General features: G+C 55.9%; 1 protein-coding gene across 3 annotated transcripts; it reads left to right on the plus strand.

Annotated features, from left to right (window-relative positions):
* The first annotated feature begins 397 nt into the window (after positions 1-397).
* On the plus strand, positions 398-18,248 carry ACOT11 (acyl-CoA thioesterase 11). 3 transcript variants are annotated; one of them, XM_054285513.1, is made up of 18 exons: positions 398-642; positions 4,554-4,629; positions 5,986-6,184; positions 7,913-7,982; positions 10,590-10,640; positions 11,606-11,666; positions 11,853-11,954; positions 12,205-12,340; positions 12,919-13,075; positions 13,469-13,588; positions 13,676-13,820; positions 14,725-14,780; positions 14,908-14,974; positions 15,062-15,145; positions 15,233-15,366; positions 17,379-17,510; positions 17,582-17,708; positions 17,787-18,248. In XM_054285513.1, exons 1-18 carry the CDS (start codon positions 620-622, stop codon positions 17,940-17,942), a joined length of 1,896 nt encoding a protein of 631 aa, XP_054141488.1. In that variant the 5' UTR covers positions 398-619; the 3' UTR covers positions 17,943-18,248. The 3 variants fall into 3 exon arrangements, with proteins under 3 accessions (XP_054141488.1, XP_054141489.1, XP_054141490.1); XM_054285514.1 differs by lacking the exon at positions 10,590-10,640 and having other exon boundaries at positions 403-642; XM_054285515.1 differs by lacking the exon at positions 4,554-4,629 and having other exon boundaries at positions 403-642.
* The last annotated feature ends 8 nt before the right edge of the window (positions 18,249-18,256 follow it).

Raw genomic sequence — 18,256 nt, forward strand, 5'->3', positions numbered from 1 at the left:
TCCTTGTTTAAAAAAAAAAAAAAAAAAAAGGACAAAAAGGGGGTTTGTGATAAGACCTGTCAGAGGTAGTTCAAAGGCAGAAAAGCCAGGGAGTGGATTGGATTGGTTTTGGAGAAGTTTGCCGAGGTTTTTCCGGACTGTGAGCTTGGTGTCAGCACCTGCGGCTCTGGGGAAAATACTGATATTTTCAGGTAAGTTTAACTGAGTGCCCCTGGCTGGGGTGATGGGATGGGAGCAGAAGGGGATGATGAGTGGGTTGGGCAGGGGATGCCCCCCCAGGAGCCGCTTCCTGGCGAGGGATGAAGGCCAGCATCATCCCCGCGCTCCGCAGAGCTGCTGGCAGCGCGCCGGTGCCTCCCGCCGCTCCCGCCGCCAGCCCGGCACATTCCCGGCCGCATCCCCAGCCAAGCTCCCGAGCGCCGGCCATTTTCCAGGCGGGCCGCGATCTGCCAAGCGCTACCTTAAGAAAAGTTGCGCCTGGCCATATTCGAGGAAGCGGGCGGGGGTGTGCGCCTGGCCCCGGCCCAGGGCGCCGCGCCAGCCCGGCCTCGACGCCCGCGCCCGCAGGTGTCCGGACGCTTCTCCTCCGAGCCAGCCGTGGCACCGACACCTCCCGCAAATGCTCAGCTTCTTCTGGCTGAGGTGAGCCCTGCGGGGAGCTGGGCACCGTGGGGATCGGCGGGGAGCGCCGGGGATGGGGGAGCGCAGCTGCTGGAGAGAGTTCTTCATTCCCGGCTTGTCCTGGCACGCATCGGCGCCGGGCGGCTCTTCCGGGGGAAGGATGTGGGGTGAAAGCCCCTGGTGACCCCCTGCTCAGCCGGGTGGTGCTTTCCTGCCTTTGGGGTTGGCAGCGAGCCGTGCTGCTGCTCCGTCGTGGTGGGCGCTGGCGGCTTGTCCACGGGGACGTGGCATCCTCCAGCTGCAGCGGGGACAGCGGGAGAGAACTGGGGACACCAAACCCCGCCCAGGGTGTGACAGGAGCAGTGCTGGGGGCTTTGGCTTGAATCAGCTTCTTTTCACTTAAAAGTAGGGGCAGATATTTGGGAAGAATGGACACAGGGCTGCTGGGAATGGTGGCGGCGTGGGGAGGGCAGAGGGACGTGCTGGGGCTGGTGGGTGACACGATGCCATGGTGGTCTCCACCCCAGCAGCCTCAAATGAGGTGTTCTTGGCCACGGTGGGGACCACCACATCCCCATGGTGTTCACCTGGGTGTTCTCTACTCCAGTGCTCTCAGCCGTGGTGACCCCCATTGCGGGGACCACACAGTGAAGACCACCGGCGTGTGTGGACCTTTGCTCCAGCCTGGTCTCCACTGTGGTGGTTCCCAGCTGTGGTGCTCTGAACGTGCTGGTGTTGATGTTATGGCAGCTCCTCCCTGGGAACGCCGTGGGTGGCAGGGCAAAGCTGCCCGGGCTGGGCGGTGCTCTCGGTGTCCCCATGCGTGTGAATGTTGGCCCTGGAGGTGTGTGCAGGTGCTCTGGGGTGGCATATGGCTCTGTTCACCCCCTGCACATGAGCCAGACCTTTGTCCCTTTGTCCCCTGGGACACTCCCTGGGGGACTTCGGCCCTGTGCCGGCAAACCAGCGCCAGCCTTCGTGGGAGCCTCATGGGAGCTGCAAAGAGCACTCGGGCAGGGGTATGGATGGGGCTGTGGGCATGGCTGGGGCTGGGGGGGCTGCACCCTGTGCTGGAGAGGGCTAGGAGGGTGCTGGAGGTGTTCCTGCTCACACTGAGCGATGCTTTCCCATGGGTGATGGCTGGAAAACCATCAGCCCCTGGTAAGAGGAGTCATCCTGTGTCCCACTCTTGCCTTTGACCCTCGGTTTGCACTTTCCTGGCCCCGTGCCTTGCTTTGCTCCATGTACTCTAAGGAAACATGATGTGTGGTCCCAAAAATACCCATTGCAGAGTGTGCTGGCCTTTCTTCGGGGCTGGCCACCCTCCTGCACCACACTGCAGGGACCTGCTGTGTTTCCTCACCGTGCTGTGACCTGGCAGTTCAGTGCCTCTTGTCCCATCCTGAGCAGCAGCTCTCATGCTGGGAACCCTGCTCCATCCTGGTGGGCATGGGGTGATGGGCTGGGCTGGATATCTCCAATGCTGCTGGCATTGTCACTGCTGGCAGGCCGGGTCTCGGGGGATGGACAGCCCTCACTGCCCTGTGGAGATGGCAGAATTTCCCAAAGTAGGTCAGGGTAATTTTTTAACGCGTGCAGATTTGCTTGTTACCATGGATATTGCTCAATTATACACCAATAATCCGCCATGAGAACTTCATTGTCGCCGCTTTCTTCCCCTCCATCTCCCCCTTTTTTTTTTCTTTAAATACTTCCAGGGAGGGGTCAGGTTAAACCAAGGGGCTGGAGTGGGGATAGGAGACAGAGCCAGGTGAGGGAAAATGGGGGTTAGGTATCTGAGAGGTGGCAGTGGGTGGTGAGAGAGCTCTGAGGGCAGCTGAGGGTGGCCCTGCTCTGCCCAGAACCCCCCCAAAGCCCAGCACTTGGGATCCCCATTTTCACCCTTGTCTCTCCCTCTCTTCCACTGCCTTGGGGGTGGCTGAAGCAAACACCCTGCTGTCAGTGGGCTCAAGGATTTGGGGGAACAGCTGTTCTCCTGCATCTCTGCCCAGCACCATCCCGGGGAGCTGTGGCACCCACGAGGGTTTGCAATGGAGGTTTGTGCACAGTGGTGATTTCTGATGAGGCCAGCGCTGAATTTCACAGCAGAAGCGTTCCCTGGAGCTTGTGGGTGTTTGGGTGCTGTGGGACACCCCTCTGCCAGGGTGTAGGAGAGCTGTGGGGTGCTGTGGGGTCCCTCTCCCCAGTATTTGCAGGGTTGTCGGTGTGTTTGTTTTCCTCTCTGGTTTGCTCTGTGGGCTCCTTACGCCTTCAGCAGCACAGGAAGTGAGCGTGGCAGGAGGCAAGAAAAATATTCTGCTGGAAGGGATATTTTTTTCCTCTAATGCAAACTTTTTTTTTTTTTTTTTTGGGTAGAAGTGGGTCACTCGAGGGGTGACAGAGTAAGAGCATCATCGCCTGGGTACTGCATCCCGTTGCCATGGTGACCTGAGGGCTGCATCAGTCAACAGCTTTAAAAATGTGACAGTTGAGTGAGGCTGAAGATTTTAATGAGGACAGAAACTGGCTGGCTTGGTTTCCATAACAAATACTCCACAAATGCCCACCAGCTGGGTGGCTCTGGGTCTCGGGGCGCTCCCCTTCCCCAAGCTGGGGCTGCCTGGCAAGCAGCAGGGGGATGATGCAAAGCAGACAGCTCTGCGTGTTTGTCCCCCTCCTGCTAACGCAACCCAGGGACAAGGTGACACCACTGCCGAGCCAGCAGCAGGTTTGGGTTTCCAAGGAATGTCCCTCTGGAGCTGCTGGCTGGGGCTGTGGGGTGTAACAGGACCACCCCCAGCCACTGCCACCACCCTGTGTCTGCACTGGGGAGCAAACCCATCCTGTTAAACAGGACAGTAACTCTTGCAGCGGGCTCCTGCAAGGGCGGCTGAGCCATCAGGAAGCTCCCAAACCTCAATAACAAGGCTGGACAGGTCATGGGGCTAGGGAAAAGGTCATGGGGCTGGGGAAAGCAAAGCCCAGTGCTGCTGGGGCAGGGGTGGGAGGCTGCAAGAGGCTCCTGTTTGTGTCTTGTTTTGTACTGACCACACTGGGTGCACTCTGTGGGATGCCCCAGCTCCTGATGGTGCAGGGGGCAAATCTACGCCTTCCACTTTTTTAACCCCGTGCCAAAATTCCCAATCCATTGGGAAAAGAGCTGCTACCTCCAGCAGCCTGGTTTTAGCTGCATGGGAGAGGGATGTGTGCTGGGAAGCTGGGGGTATGCCAAGGGCCTGGCACTGTTGTGTCTAAAAGCAAACTCTAAATATGAAGCCTCTTCCACTTCTTTTTTTTTTTTTTTTTTTTTTTTTTTTTGCTGCAGCTCCCACACTGCCTTTCCTTGCAGTGCCACCACGATGTCCAGCTTGGACACAGCCACCCTGCACGTGGCCTTGGAGCCTGCAGGCACCCAAGGACACAGGATGCCCTTGTGGAATGCCAGGGCTTGGCAGGCAGAGGGACTGGAGCAGGGCACAGCAGCACTGCTGCAGCCGGGTGCTTCCCATTTGCTGCCCCCAGTACCACCCATGGCAGCCTCAGCCCTGCCTGCTGCCAAAAATACGCCCCTGGCTGTCTTGTGACTGCAGCAGAGTCCCTGCTCCGGCCAGGGGAGCTTCAAGGCACAGCCCTGTGTCACATGGAGCAACACTGGCACAGCATCGCTGGCGGAGGGGCTGGCCACGGCCCTGCAATGTGTGCTTGGTCCAGCTCCCCGAAATAGCTGGGACCCCCACGGAATGACAGGCACCGGCCCCAGCTCTGCCCTTCTCCCTGTCAGCCCTGATAGGTGTTGGCGAGGGGTCAGTGCTGTGGGAGGGATGTCAGGATGTGGGGACAGGCTGTGACAACCCGCCAGACACTCTGCTGGGACACAGCCACCCCGTCTCTGCCCGTCCCGCCGTAACCAGAGCCACTCTGCTCCTTTCCAGGTGTCTCTTAAAAATGGTCAAGGGGAATATTATAGTCCCTGAAGACATCTTGAGCTTCTGTTGCAATGGCCTCCAGGTACCCTCCGTGCCGTGCAACTAACCCATGGCTCCCGTTGTGCCACCAGCTACTAACCCAGGCCGTGCCAGGGGATGCCAGGCCTGGCTGCCTCCTCTCCTCTCCCAGCACATTCCCACAGCCAGCAGCTCCTTCCCTGAGACTCAGAGCTGTCACACTCTGGGAGAATGACCGGCGGGATGCTGGGCCAGGCTGTCTGCTCACGCTGCAGCAGGCGGCTTTGGAGCTCTTTGCATTGCTGGCTCATCCCCCAGAGCCTGCTGCCTTCCCAAAATAGCTCTGTGCTGCTCAAGGAGGCGCTTCTGCTGCTGGGAAGCAGCCCGGGAGGTTCACACAGGGGTGTGGAGGCTTCTGGAGGGGCTCTGGTGGGTCTCAGTGTGGGATGGGGGATCCCAGCATTGCCATGGGCTCGCTGTGTCCCTGCCCAGGCCGGGTTTGTGCCGTTCCCGTTCCCGGGATGTCGCGTACCAGTAGCTATGGAAACAGAGGTTAGACCCGCTGGAGGAAAATGCTATTCTGAGAGGCAGCGAGCTCAGGGTAGCCGGGAAAGCTTCGTTTTCAGCGTGAACCCATCTCTAAAGAATCTGGGCGAAGCAAAGAGCAGGGGAGCTGCTGCTGCAGCGGGACTCCTGCAACAAGTGCTGGGAGCAGGAGCTGCATCGGGAGCAGAAAGCGGAAGGAAGGGCTCTGACGAAGCCCAGACAGCTCCTCGTGTCTGCTCAGTTACTCACCAGGCTAACTGAGTTCACCCCTTGTGTAACACGGCTCGCTTGACATCTCCCATCAGCTGTTTTCCCTGCCAGCACCACCCCAGCCTCCTCTCTCTGCCACCCTGCTGCTCTGTGCCCTGCAAATGGACAAGGAACACGTTTCACTGCCCTAACAGCCCCAAACTGAGGGTGCTCCTCCTCTGCTGCTTGTACCACATGGCTTCCAGTGCTTCCTTTGGTGAAGGGGGGGTGTTGGTGGAAGGTGTGCAGCGCTGTCCAGCCCCAGGAGAGCAAACCCACCCTGTGCTGCAGCACCCTAAAAATGAAGCTGTCAAGGAGAAAAATCCCTTCCCAGAGGAGTGATTAACTTTAGGAGGGTTTTTTCGTAGTTTTTGGGATGGAGCAGCGGGGTTGGGTGATAAATAGCCTGAAAACCTGGAGTAATCCCCTATGGAAAATTTTTTAGAGGGATCTTTTCCCTTTCAGCTGCAGGCACCTTGTCTTTGGCAAGGGCTGGGTGGGTTTGGTGGTGTGCAGGGCTGTGCAGGGCGGGGGTTCTCCCAGCTCTGTGTGGGGAATGTATTCACAGGTTCCTTCAGGGGATTTGCTTCCCCTTGGGGTAAAACGGAGCTTTTGTGCCCCACAGGGCTCGACCTCTGCACCCCGTGCCCGGGAGCCAGGGGAGCAGGAGGAGGCACGGGGGGCCATGGCGAGCCCCCCGGCTGCCCACAACCCCACCGAGGTGCAGATGAGCCAGCTGGTGCAGCCCTGCCACACCAACCACCGCGGGGAGCTCAGCACCGGCCAGCTGCTCAAGTGGATCGACACGGCCGCCTGCCTCTCGGGTAAGCCGTGATCTACCCATAGTGAGCCATCCTCTCCTTTGGTGAAACATCCTCTCCTTCTGTAAGCCATGCTCTCCCTCCTGTAAGCCATCCTCTCCCTTGGTTAGCCATCCTCTCCCTCCTGTAAGCCATCCTCTCCCTCCACTAAGCCATCCTCTTCCTCCTGTAAGCCATCCTCTCCTTCTGTAAGCCATGCTCTTCCTCCTGTAAGCCATCCTCTCCTCCAGTAAGCCATCCTCTCCCTCTGGTAAGTCATCCTCTACCCATGGTAAGCCATCCTCTCCCTTTGGTAAGCCATCCTCTCTTCCTGTAAGCCATCCTCTTCCTCCTGTACACCATCCTCTCCTCTGGTAAGCCATCCTCTCCCTCTGGAGCCATCCTCTCCTTCTGTAAGCCATCCTCTCCCTCCTGTAAACCATCCTCTCCCTCCACTAAGCCATCCTCTCTCTTTGGTAAGCCATCCTCTCCCTCCTGTATGCCATCCTCTCCCTCCTGTAAGCCATCCTCTCCCCTAGTAAGCCATCCTCTCGCTCTGGTGAGCCATCCTGTCCCTCTGGAGCCCTTGTCCTGCTGGCTGCCAGGGAAGGCAGCAGGCAGCATGCACAGGAGCAGCTCATCCCTGGCAGCCCAGCACGGTGTGTGCCTCGCAGTGACGCCAGCTGGGGACCCACGTCACGGCGTTCTGCTGAGTAATTAGAGAGCAAAGAGGAGCAGGACAAGGAGGGGAGGAGACGTGCACTGCAGCATGCCTGCTGGCTTGGGGACAGATCAAAATCCTTCCTCTGTAGGGCTGCCCTTTTCCTTGCCTGCTGTGCAGGGCATGGGGAGGGCAGGCTGGGGGCAGCCCAGCAGCAGCCACAGTGGGCTGAGCTCCTCCACTCAGCAGGAAGCAATGGAGCTCACCAGCTTAGCCAAGCACAGGGAGGGTATGACAGGGGAACGGGTGCAGTTCTGCAGTTGGATGGGGTTCCCAGAGCAGTTTTGCAGTCTGAGGTTCCTGGAGTCCCAAGGGAAAAGCTGCACACCAGCAGAGCAGCTTTGAAATATTTGCTGTGTACGGGGAGATGGAATCAGCTGCTGGTGCATCTCCACAGCTGCAAGCTCATGGAAGGAAGGCAAACACCAGCACATCCTCAAACCTTCAAACATCTGCAAACCCACGCTGCTGCGGGTGGACAAACCCCAAATCCCACTCTGGTCTGGGATTCAAGGGGCTTCAGCAGGGAAAGGGACACTGGCTGGGTGTCACCAGTGTCACCAGCCTGGGACTGTGACAGTGTTCACAGGGGTCTGAGGATGAGGGAAGAGACAGGGATCTGACTCCATGTTTCAGAAGGCTTGATTTATTATTTTATTATATATATTATATTAAAACTATACTAAAAGAATAGAAGAAAGGATTTCATCAGAAGGCTGGCTAAGAATAGAATAGCAAAGAATGATAACAAAGGTTTGTGTCTCGGACAAAGAGTCCGAGCCAGCTGACTATGATTGGCCATTAATTAGAAACAACCAACAAGGGCCAATCAAAGATCTACCTGTTGCATTCCAGAGCAGCAGATAACCATTGTTTACATTTTGTTCCTGAGGCCTCTCAGCTCCTCAGGAGGAAAAATCCTAAGGAGAGGATTGTTCATAGAAGATACATGGGGCAGAGGATCCCTCGTGCCCCACACACCCTCAGCACGCTGCTGCAGGTTGCTGATGCAGTTTGTTTTTCCTTTCCAGCCGAGAGACACGCCGGCTGCCCGTGCGTCACGGCTTCCATGGACGACATCTATTTTGAGCATACCATTAGGTAAATTCCCAGGCAAACACTGGTGTTCCCCCTCTGCCCTCTGCAACGTGGGCAGGGGCTGGAGCTGGGAGCAGCGTGCCCAGAGGAGGAGGAGGTGCAGGGGCAGTGCCAGGCTGGCAGGGCAGCCAGGGATGAGGCTGCAGGGCTGCTGTCGGCTCTGATTTATCCGCCGTCTGCTCGCCTGGGGAGCTCCAGCCGCGCTGGCTTCCCGGTATTTCCCCCAGCGCCAGCTCCTCCCTGGCTTTGTTCAGGAAGCAGCTCTGATTTAGTGCTCTGGAAAGCTGGAATCCTGCAGGCCGTGCCTCTGGAGCGGCCGTGTGGGTGGCAGAGGCACAGAGGGGCTCACCCACCCAGCCCACAGTGCTCCCGGCTTTGTGGGATGTGCCAGGCTGGGCAGTGCCTGCTCAAAATTCCATCCCAGGTTGGTCCTGGCATCCCCTGGGTGCTGCCCCACAGAGCTGCCCCCTCTGATTCATGCAGCCCTTGGGATGTGGTGTTTCAGGGGACAGTGTTTCTCCTGAGCTGAGGGGACAAAAACTCTCCCAGGGTTCCATCCTCATCCTCCACAGGCTCCCAGTACTTGACAGCATTCCCACCCAGCATTCCCAAAGCAGTCTCCTCCTTTTGTACCCCCAGCAAGCCCAGGTACTGCCACCCACCTTTGCTCATCTCTCAGAGCTCCCACACCCCCTGTGTTTGTCTATTCCCACCTGGGTACCATTCCATGGGGCTCCCTGGGGGTTTGCCATGCAATATAGGATCCATGCAATATGGGATCCATGCAATATGGGATCCATGCAAGATAGGATCCGTGCAATACAGGATCCGTGCATTATAGGATCCGTGCAATACAGGATCCGTGCAATACAGGATCTGTGCAATATAGGATCCGTGCAATATGGGATCCGTGCAATATGGGGTCCGTGCAATACAGGATCTGTGCAATATAGGATCCATGCAGTATAGGATCCATGCAAGATAGGATCCATGTAATATAGGATCTGTGCAATATAGGATCCGTGCAATGTAGGATCCTTGCAATATAGGATCCATGCAGTATAGGATCCGTGCAATATCAGATCCGTGCAATATAGGATCCATGCAATATAGGATCCTTGCAATATAGGATCCGTGCAATGTAGGATCCATGCAATGTAGAATCCTTGCAATATAGGATCCATGCAATGTAGGATCCATGCAATATAGGATCCATGCAATGTAGGATCCATGCAATATAGGATCCGTGCAATATGGATCCGTGCAATATGGGATCCATGCAATATAGGATCTGTGCAAGATAGGATCCGTGCAATATAGGATCCATGCAATATGGGATCCATGCATTATGGGATCCGTGCAATATGGGATCCATGCAATATGGGATCCGTGCAATATGGGATCCGTGCAATATGGGATCCATGCAATATAGGATCTGTGCAAGATAGGATCCGTGCAATACAGGATCCGTACAATATGGGATACATGCAATATGAGATCCATGCAATACGGGATCCATGCAATATAGGATCCGTGCAATACAGGATCCATGCAATATAGGATCCGTGCAATACAGGATCCAAGCAATATAGGATTCGTGCGATATGGGATCTGTGCAATATAGGATCCATGCTGCCCAGCAGTTCCTACCTTGCCATATGGGATCCATGCAGTGCAGGATCCATGCAGTTCAGGATCCATACTGCCCAGCCACTCCCTGCTGTGCAGGCACCAGTGTGGGTACCCAGGGCTGGCACTGGGGTCCCTGGCTGTCAGCTGATTTGTTTGGCACTGAGAGGTCTGACTCAGTCTTGGGTTTTACTGTCATTCCTAGGAAATGCTGAACTCACACTTTTGCCCTCCCACATGAGGTGCCCGTTGCCCTGAGGCTCAGCTCCATGAGAAATCCACAGTGTGGGGATGTGGTGCAGCAGGAGATGGCATCACTGGGGTTGATACCCTGCTCCTGGAGCAACTTTTCCCCATGGGTTTCAGGAGCAGGGAAGAACAGCCCCAAGGCTACTCCACAGCATTGCATCAAGCCCTGCAAAGCGTTTATCCCTTCTCTGGGGTGAGCTGGGCACTGCTCCAAGGGGGCAGGGAATTTGTGCTGCTCCTGGCTCGGATCCCACTTGCTCTGGCCCAGCTCAAGGCTCCAAGCAAGGGGCCTGGCAGGGATTTCCTGCAGAGCTGTTGGGAGGTGGAGGAGTTTTGTGTCAGATCTCCTTCCTGGCTGTTTGTGCCTTCTGCTGCCCTCGTGCTGTGGGGGAGAGGCAGGGAGGAAACCCCAAATTATCACTGGCTTAAAGCTCACTGGCTGGGCAGCAGATTGTCCCCATCCCTGTGCCCTGCTGTGTGGAAGTGCAGCCTCTGGGGAGGATCACACGTACCCTTGAGTGGGGCTTCGTGTGGCATTTATGGCGCTGTTTGATAAGCACAGAGAAGATAAAGCACTTTTGGGGCTATAAATAGACATGTGGGGCTGCCAGCCTGCCTGCCTGGCCCCTTGCCCTTGCATGCCCCTCGCCACAAGCCCACCCAGAGCATCCATCTGGCTGCCTCCATGGCCTCTAACGCTGTCCCCACGTTTGGTGTCTCTCTTTGCCCCAGCCAGCCGTCTGCCAGCCCTGCTGGGCAGCGGGACGGGAGGAGCGCGCTCGGGTACGGACGTGTTTGGCCCTAGAGCAGCCAGCCTAGCACAGTGCTGCCGTGAGTTGGGAGCCCTAACCCCACTGACCAGGCATGGCATGTCAACAGGAGCTGCTCACCTAACCCTGCTAACCTCCTGGCATGTCAGGGTCCGTGCTGGGGGACGGCCAGAGGCACCAGCTCCTGCCACTCCTGCTCCAGCCAGAGCCAACGTGCAGAGTGTGAGACTCACAGAGCTCATCTGGAGCCTGAAGGCATGTGTGAGGGCACAGGGTTTGGAGAAGTGGTGGTTACAGGGTTTGTTTTTCCACTGAGTTCCCTAGCACTGGTCTCTTTTGGGGAATGAGGAATATTCCTGATTTAAACATGTTATTTGGTGCAGACTGCTGTCGGCGTCACTAAAAAATTTAATTTGCTCATTCCATGGGTGCCAGTCTGGAGTGGCTCAGGCTGCAGGGTCTGTGTGTGTCCTCTGAAGCCTGCTGAAGGCACAGAGGAGAGCAGCTTCCTGCTGTTCCATTTAAGAGATGCTGCAAAATGCCCCTGGCTGGGCCCTGCCTCCTGCCACCTCCCATTATCCCAAGGTGTCCATTGCTTGTGGGGAGGCCCCGTGGCTGGTCCTGTATGCAGGACAGTGGATGCAAGGCTGGAGGAGCCGTTTGCTCTGGCAGGAGCGTGCATGCCCACATGGGCAGGGGTGCCAAGCAAGCCTCGGGCACCTCTGCCCCCCTCGGGTGTCACCCCAGACCTGGGGTCCCACTTGCACACAGCTGCTCAGGGCTCACATCTCACTGCTCTCACTGCTCTCAGGGGTGGCTGTCCCCGTGCCCTGCTGGCCACCTGGCATGTCCCACAGTCCCAGGGAGCCTCACCACAGCGGGCAGTGAGCTGGAATGCCGTGGCACCTCAGAGGGAGATGCTGGGTTGCTGTTGTCCCTCAATAACCCCAGACCCTTTCTCCTCTTCCTGTTTTTCAGCGTCGGGCAGGTTGTCAACATCAAAGCCAAAGTGAACCGAGCCTTTAACTCCAGCATGGAGGTTGGTGTGTGCCCCTGCCCCTGTCCCCCTTGCTGTGTGCCCGTGGCCTAATCCCCAAATCCTCCCACAATTCCCAGCTTCAATCCCATGTGTCCATTGTTTTTGGCTGGCTCTGGCTCTCTCATGGTGGGATGTGGGTTCCTGGTGAGCAGAGCCAGCTCTCAGGGCTGCTATGCCCTCTCCCAGGTGGGCATCCAGGTGAGCTATGAAGACCTGTGCAGCGGGAAGCACTGCAGCATCTGCAAGGCGTATGCCACCTTCGTGGCACAGGGCCCCTTGGGCAGCAAGGTGAGTGGTGGCTGGTGGCTGGGGGGACTCTGTAGCCTGCCTCACACAGAGGCAGTGAGGAAATGGCCTCTGTGAGGCTGGGCTGGCTCAGCTTTCCATCATGGCTGTTCCTTCATGGGTCAGTGATGCTCTGTCCCGTGCTTGGGGGATGCATGGTGGGTGGCTCTGGGCCTTCCTTTGGGCATGGAGGGCACCTGCTCGCTGCTGCTGGTCCCCCAGCAGGGCTGAACCCTGTCCCATCCCTCTGCAGGTGAGGCTGGAGCCTGTGATCCCACAGACAGAGGAGGAGAAGATCGAGTACAGCATCGCCGCCGAGCGCCGCCGCATGCGCCTGGTGCACAAGGACACCCTCAAGGACCTGCTCACCAGCAGCCCCCAGGAAACTGGTACCGTGCCCTGTTTGCTTCCAAGATAGCCCTGATGCCCTCTGGTGACATCCCACTCCTCAGCAGCGTGCTGGGGTGATCACCACGTGGAGGTTTGGGAATGCCCTGGCCATGGTGGGATCAGCGCCACCATCCCAGACTGCCAGGCCTGGAGGTTTGGGGTGCTGATGCAGTGGGAGGGCAGCTGTGGGGTGAGGGACAAGTGTCACTATAGGACATGAAACAACACAACATGGACTCGCTGCTCTTTCCAAGGAAAAAAAGGGACTTTTTATTTTCTGACTCCAACATTTACAGATTTCCAAAAGTGACAGTGGATTGGAGGGTGAAAGTGCCACCTCTCCAATGACACTGGACAAACCAACAGTCCATCAAGTTTCTCCTCCTCCATAAAAGAATGCAAAAACAATAAGTTGTTTACATAAAGCGTGTGAGAAAGTTCGTTACAAGAATGTCAACATCAGAAGGCTTAGAAAAACTTAAAAAATCAGGGTGACAGACCGGGGCTGTTGGGGTGCTGGGAGAGGGGTCCCAGTGGCCGTACAGCACACTGAACCCTGCCTGTCCCCCTCTGGCAGAGCTGGAGACGCGGGATGGCAGCGGGGCAGTGCCGGCGGAAAGGACGCGTGTGGAGAGCGTGGAGCTGGTGCTGCCTCCCCACGCCAACCACCAGGGCAACACCTTTGGGGGGCAGATCATGGCCTGGATGGAGAACGTGGCCACCATCGCAGCCAGGTGACCCGACAAGGGGGCCAGGGGGACCCAAATTAGATGTTTGTTCCAGCAAAGCGCAGCCATTAACCCAGATGGAGCCAGGACAGGGAGGGGACACAGGCAGCTGGGTCTGGCCACAGCTGGACTGTAGGGATGGTGCCCAGCATGTCACCCTTGGGTGGCACTGCACAGGGAGTCCCACAGGTGCTGAGGGACCCCAGGGAAAGGTTCACACTCACTGCAGTTCACACTCATTGCAGTTCACACTTGTTGCAGTCTGCACTCATTGTTCCTTCTCACGCCTGGCTTTGGGATCCAGGGGTGACATTTTTTGGGGTCTCCTTGTCTCTGGCTGGGTTGGGGAAGGTGCCGTGGCATGGGGCCATGGCTGGGGGGTGACACCTGTCCCCACAGCCGTCTGTGCCATGCCTACCCCACGCTGAGGGCCATTGAGATGTTCCACTTTCGGGGCCCGTCGCAAGTTGGGGACCGCCTGGTGCTCAAAGCCATTGTCAACAATGCCTTCAAGAACAGGTGGGTGCCGGTGGTGGGGATGCCCTTCTCACCCTCCCCACGGCCCTCTGCTCCCTCTGCTCCCTCATCTCCCCTTCTTTCTGGCAGCATGGAGGTGGGGGTGAGCGCCGAGGCCTACGGGCAGGAGATGTCTGTGAGCTGCCGGCACATCAACAGCGCCTTCATGACCTTCGTGGTGCTGGACCAGCAGGGCCAGCCCCGCACGCTGCCCATGGTGGCACCCGAGCCGGGGGTAAGCACGGCAGGGATGGCTTCTCCCCAGCCTGGTGGCACGGGGAAATATCCCACTCAGCCCCCAAGGGCTCTCGGATTCGCGGCAAAACAAATGGAATTTTGTGGTGGTGGGAATGCAGTTGCCCAAAACCAAGTGGATTGAGTTGATTGCTCGGTGTAACTGATAAAATACACCACTTGCCTGAGCAGAGAGGGAGGTGTATTAGCCATGCAAGGCTTAGCAGAGTATTCCCTGCAAATTCCAGCTCATCTTTTCTATAATTTTGGGGAAGGAATGTTGAGGTTGTTTTGTACTTTTCAAAGCATCCTAATCCGTAATTTGCTGGGATCCAAATACTTAGGGAAATCTGTCGCATGAGCACAGTGACAAAGCAAACACTCATGCATCTCAGCTTCTCCTGGGCTGATCCTTGTCCAGCTCTCTCATTTTTTTGATGCCTTAAAACTAGGATCTCCCACCATGATGGAGGTCATCTCATGGCCAAAGTTGGGCCCCTGAAAGCTCCTCTCACCCACTTTAAAACACCACACTAGCACTTTCTTCAAAATAAGCTGCTCTTTTTGGCTTTTATTTCCCCAGGAGTGGCCATTTGCAGGTGCTAGGGCACACAGTTTTTGTTTCAGGGGCTTTGTTCAGGTTTGCAGCCACAACAAGGGTTTTCCCTTATGTGCCAGTGCCCATCACTTGATCAGAGGTGGTGACAATGCTGAAATAAATCACAATTAATCACTGACCATCAGTGCAGTGTGGCCAGAGTGGCAGCTGTCAAGCAAGAGGGCTTCACTTGCCAGCCCTTCCCTGCTGAGTGTTTTTCCCACTCCCAAAAGGGCATGGGTTTTCTTTGGGTTTTTTTTCCATCCTCCTTTTCCTATTAACTTAATTGCCTTTTCCCATTTATCAGGATGGAGAAAGGAGGTACAGAGAAGCCAGTGCTAGGAAAAAAATTCGGCTGGACCGGTGAGCAGCAAAACGAGTGGGATGTGGGGATGGAGGAAGGAGGAAAGGGGGGCTCAGCACTGGGGGGCAGGGACAGTCTGGGGGTGCTTTGTGTCCCCTCACAAGGGAAGCTGTTCCTTTGCTGCAGAAAATACGTCGTCTCCTGCAAACAGACCGAGGTGCCGCTCTCCGTGCCCTGGGACCAAAGCAACAAGGTAGGATGATCCCCGTGGGAGCTGCTGCCACCTCCTTCTCCTCCTCCTGCTTCCCCTCGTGCCCCTGATGTGCTGCCCCTGCCCCAGGTCTATCTGAGCTACAACAACGTCTCTGCACTGAAGATGCTCGTGGCCAAAGCGAACTGGGCGCTCGCCAGAGAGAAGGAAAAGGTGCTAAACCCTGTCCCCTCTCCCTGGGCCCCAAAGCACGGCCAATCCCTGTGGGAACAGGTCCCAGCTGTGCCCTGTGCTCCCCAGGTGCGGATGTACACGCTGGAGGAGGACAAGTTCCTGTCCTTCCGCATCGAGATGTCCGTGTGCATCCCGGCCAGCCGAGCCTTCTCCCTGCTCTCCAACCTGCGGCGCCGGCACGAGTGGGACAGCCACTACGTGTGAGTGCTGCAGCCTCCCCAAAAACACACCCCTCTCGGAGTTTAGGTGTTAACTGCAGCCCTGAGATGTGCAGCATGTCTCTGTTTCGGCCCATGCATCTGAAGAACAAGTCAGAGCTCTTCAGTTTTTGGTCTTGAGGTTGTTTATTAATTCTTATCTATAAAATTTTCTTTCTGCCCAGCTGAAGTCTGCTCAGCCAGGCAGCCACAGGCACTCTGACCGCCCTCAGGGCGGTGTTGTCTTTTTATACTACAAACTACATATAACATATTTACACTTAATTCCCAATACCTATCACCTATGTTAGACAGTGCACTTCTACTCTAAACCAATCCCAAAGTGCCAACATCACAGCAGAAAATGGAGACTAAGAAGAAGCAGAAGAAAGGCTGGACATGCCCAAGTTCCTCCGTCTTGTCCCCAAAACCCCCATACCAAAAATCCTAAAATCTACATTTTCATCCTGTGATAATTTTATTATTGTACTATTTAAACTTCTGTGACTTTCAGGTCCTCATGCAAAGCTGGTAACTTGCTCCAGGGGTCATAATCAAATCCCCAGGTGTTCTGGGCTGTGTGCCAGGGTCTCCGAGCCCCCCGGCGGGGTCCTTGGCAACTCTGGACACCCGGAGGGATGTACTGAGTTCTGACACACCCCAGGCTTAAGCCTTGTGGTTGAGCATCCCTTTGGGCTTTCCTGACAGCCAGTGTGTTGCCTTGTATCTCGATTTGGAAAGACAGGTGTCTGCTAAGGAAGGCAGGAGCCTCCTATGAAATGGAGAGTGTAAACCCTCCCCACCCCTCTGAATTGCTGTAAATTTAAAATTAAGGAGCTCTCAGGCAAAAAATATGGCAGCAGGGAATAACAGGTCTTTAATAGGGAAGAAAAGGATAAAATAAACAATGCAGTACACTAGAGCAACACTGTCAGAGTCAGAACCCAACCTGACACCCTGTGGGTCAGGGTGTTGGCAGCAGTCTGAGGAAGGTGAAGGGAGATGAGCACATCCTATTGATGATCTTTGTCTTGTATTTATTGATCCAGCTTACATACTTTTATAGTAGTGTTAATTAAGCTCATACATATTGCAAAAACCGAGTTCATCATTGGTTACAGATTACATGCCAACCCCTCCTTTGTTGCTAATACCTGTGACTTTCTTGTTGAGGCTAATACTTGTTTTTACATCCTGCTGTTGACTGTTGTTGACTGCATTCAAGGACTCCATGTTTTTCACCGTGTTTTTCTCATTATTTGATCAAGGACGCAGTGTTTTTGTTTTTCTTGTAATCAGAAGGCTGAGAACTTACTGCTTACAGCTCCTTTCCCTGCTTAACCAGCTGTATATGATCATGGCCCTTTTTCCTTTAAGCCACGTCTGCACAAAACTCTCCAACAGCAGTCCAGTTGGAAATGTGGCTGCAGCCCTCCTGCAGTGTCAGGGGTGGTTCTGTTGGAGCAGGGATCCTGGAGAGAAGGATGTATTCTTCCTCTGAAGATCCAGTGGAAGAAGAGGCAGCTGCTGTTCCTCTGGGAAAATCAGTGGAGATGCCGTGCTGGTGTTCCAGAATCCCCAGATTATATCTGGGTAGCAATGCTTGGCTCCTCCCTCTGGGCGGAGCATCTCCCAATGGGATGTTATAGTTCTTATCAGACATGCACTGACATCAAATAGCTGTTATCAGCAGATGTCCCCTCCCGAGGGAGAAGTGATTGTGGAAGAGAAAAGGAAAAACTGCCCACATGACAAAAGACAACTGCCGTACAGGTGGTAGTAGAGTACATCTTGCCTTGCAGTCTGGAACACCTTGCTTGCTCCTAGGGACCCCTCACACGGTGTGTCCCTGTCCCTGTCCTGGCTCCATCTGGGCTGATGGCTGTGCTTTGCTGGAGCAAACATCTGTTTTGGGTCCCCTCAGATATTTTAGGTCTGCTGGTGGGCTGTAACTGTGTAAGGCCCAGATTCAGGGGCACAGCAGGGTTTCTGTGATCAGTCCCCTCCCCTTCCAGGAGTGCTGAGCTTGTCCAGAAGGTCGATGACGACGACATGATCTACCACGTGGTGAGCCAGAAGCTCAGGAACGAGAACAAGCCGCAGGACTTCGTTATCCTGGCGTCCCGGCGGAAGCCCTGCAGCAAGGGGTGAGTGCCCAGCCCGAGCCTGCTCCCTGCCTCGCAGGCTGTGCCAGCTGACCCAGCTGTGTTGTCCCCAGGGACCCCTACGTGGTGGCCTTTCGCTCGGTGACGCTGCCCACGCACCCCGCCAGGCCCGAGTTCACGCGCGGGGAGACGCTCTGCTCCGGCTTCTGCATCTGGCCGGAGTCACAGGAGATGAGCAAGGTGGGAGATGCTCCCACAGCCCCTGGAGGAGGCTCCTCCTGCCCTGTGGCCCTGCTGACCTCGCCCTGTGCCCTGCAGGTGGCTTATTACAACCAGGCCATGCCGGGGTACCTCACCTACGTCACCACCAACGTGGCGGGGCTGTCCTCAGACATCTGCTCCACCTTCGAGGCCTGCGAGAAGTTCCTGCTGAAGAACAAGGAGGACCTGATCTCACGGCTGCAGGACTTCTAGAGCCATGGCCCCCTGCTGACAGACGGACAGACGGACAGATGAGGGGACACTTCTGTGGCGGAAGGGAACGTGGGACGGTGGCACCCAGACCCCGCCTCCCTGGGGGCTTTGGTCTCAGGGGCTGGGGTGGAGGGGCATGACTGTACCACCTCACCCCCTGCACTGATGTGTCACACCTCTTCTTCTTTCTTTTTTGTTATTTTATTTAGAGATTTTGTAAGCTGATGTACAGGACGTGGTTTTCTAGTTCACTTAACGCTACTTGAATCTTTGTATGATCCAAAATCTTCCCAAGCCAGATTATTTTTTTCACT

This window comes from Melozone crissalis, unplaced genomic scaffold (genome assembly GCF_028551555.1).
Source record: "Melozone crissalis strain CALT ecotype California unplaced genomic scaffold, PUWL_Pcris_2 ptg000045l_1, whole genome shotgun sequence".
In the NCBI taxonomy this organism is placed as follows: Eukaryota; Metazoa; Chordata; class Aves; order Passeriformes; family Passerellidae; genus Melozone; species Melozone crissalis.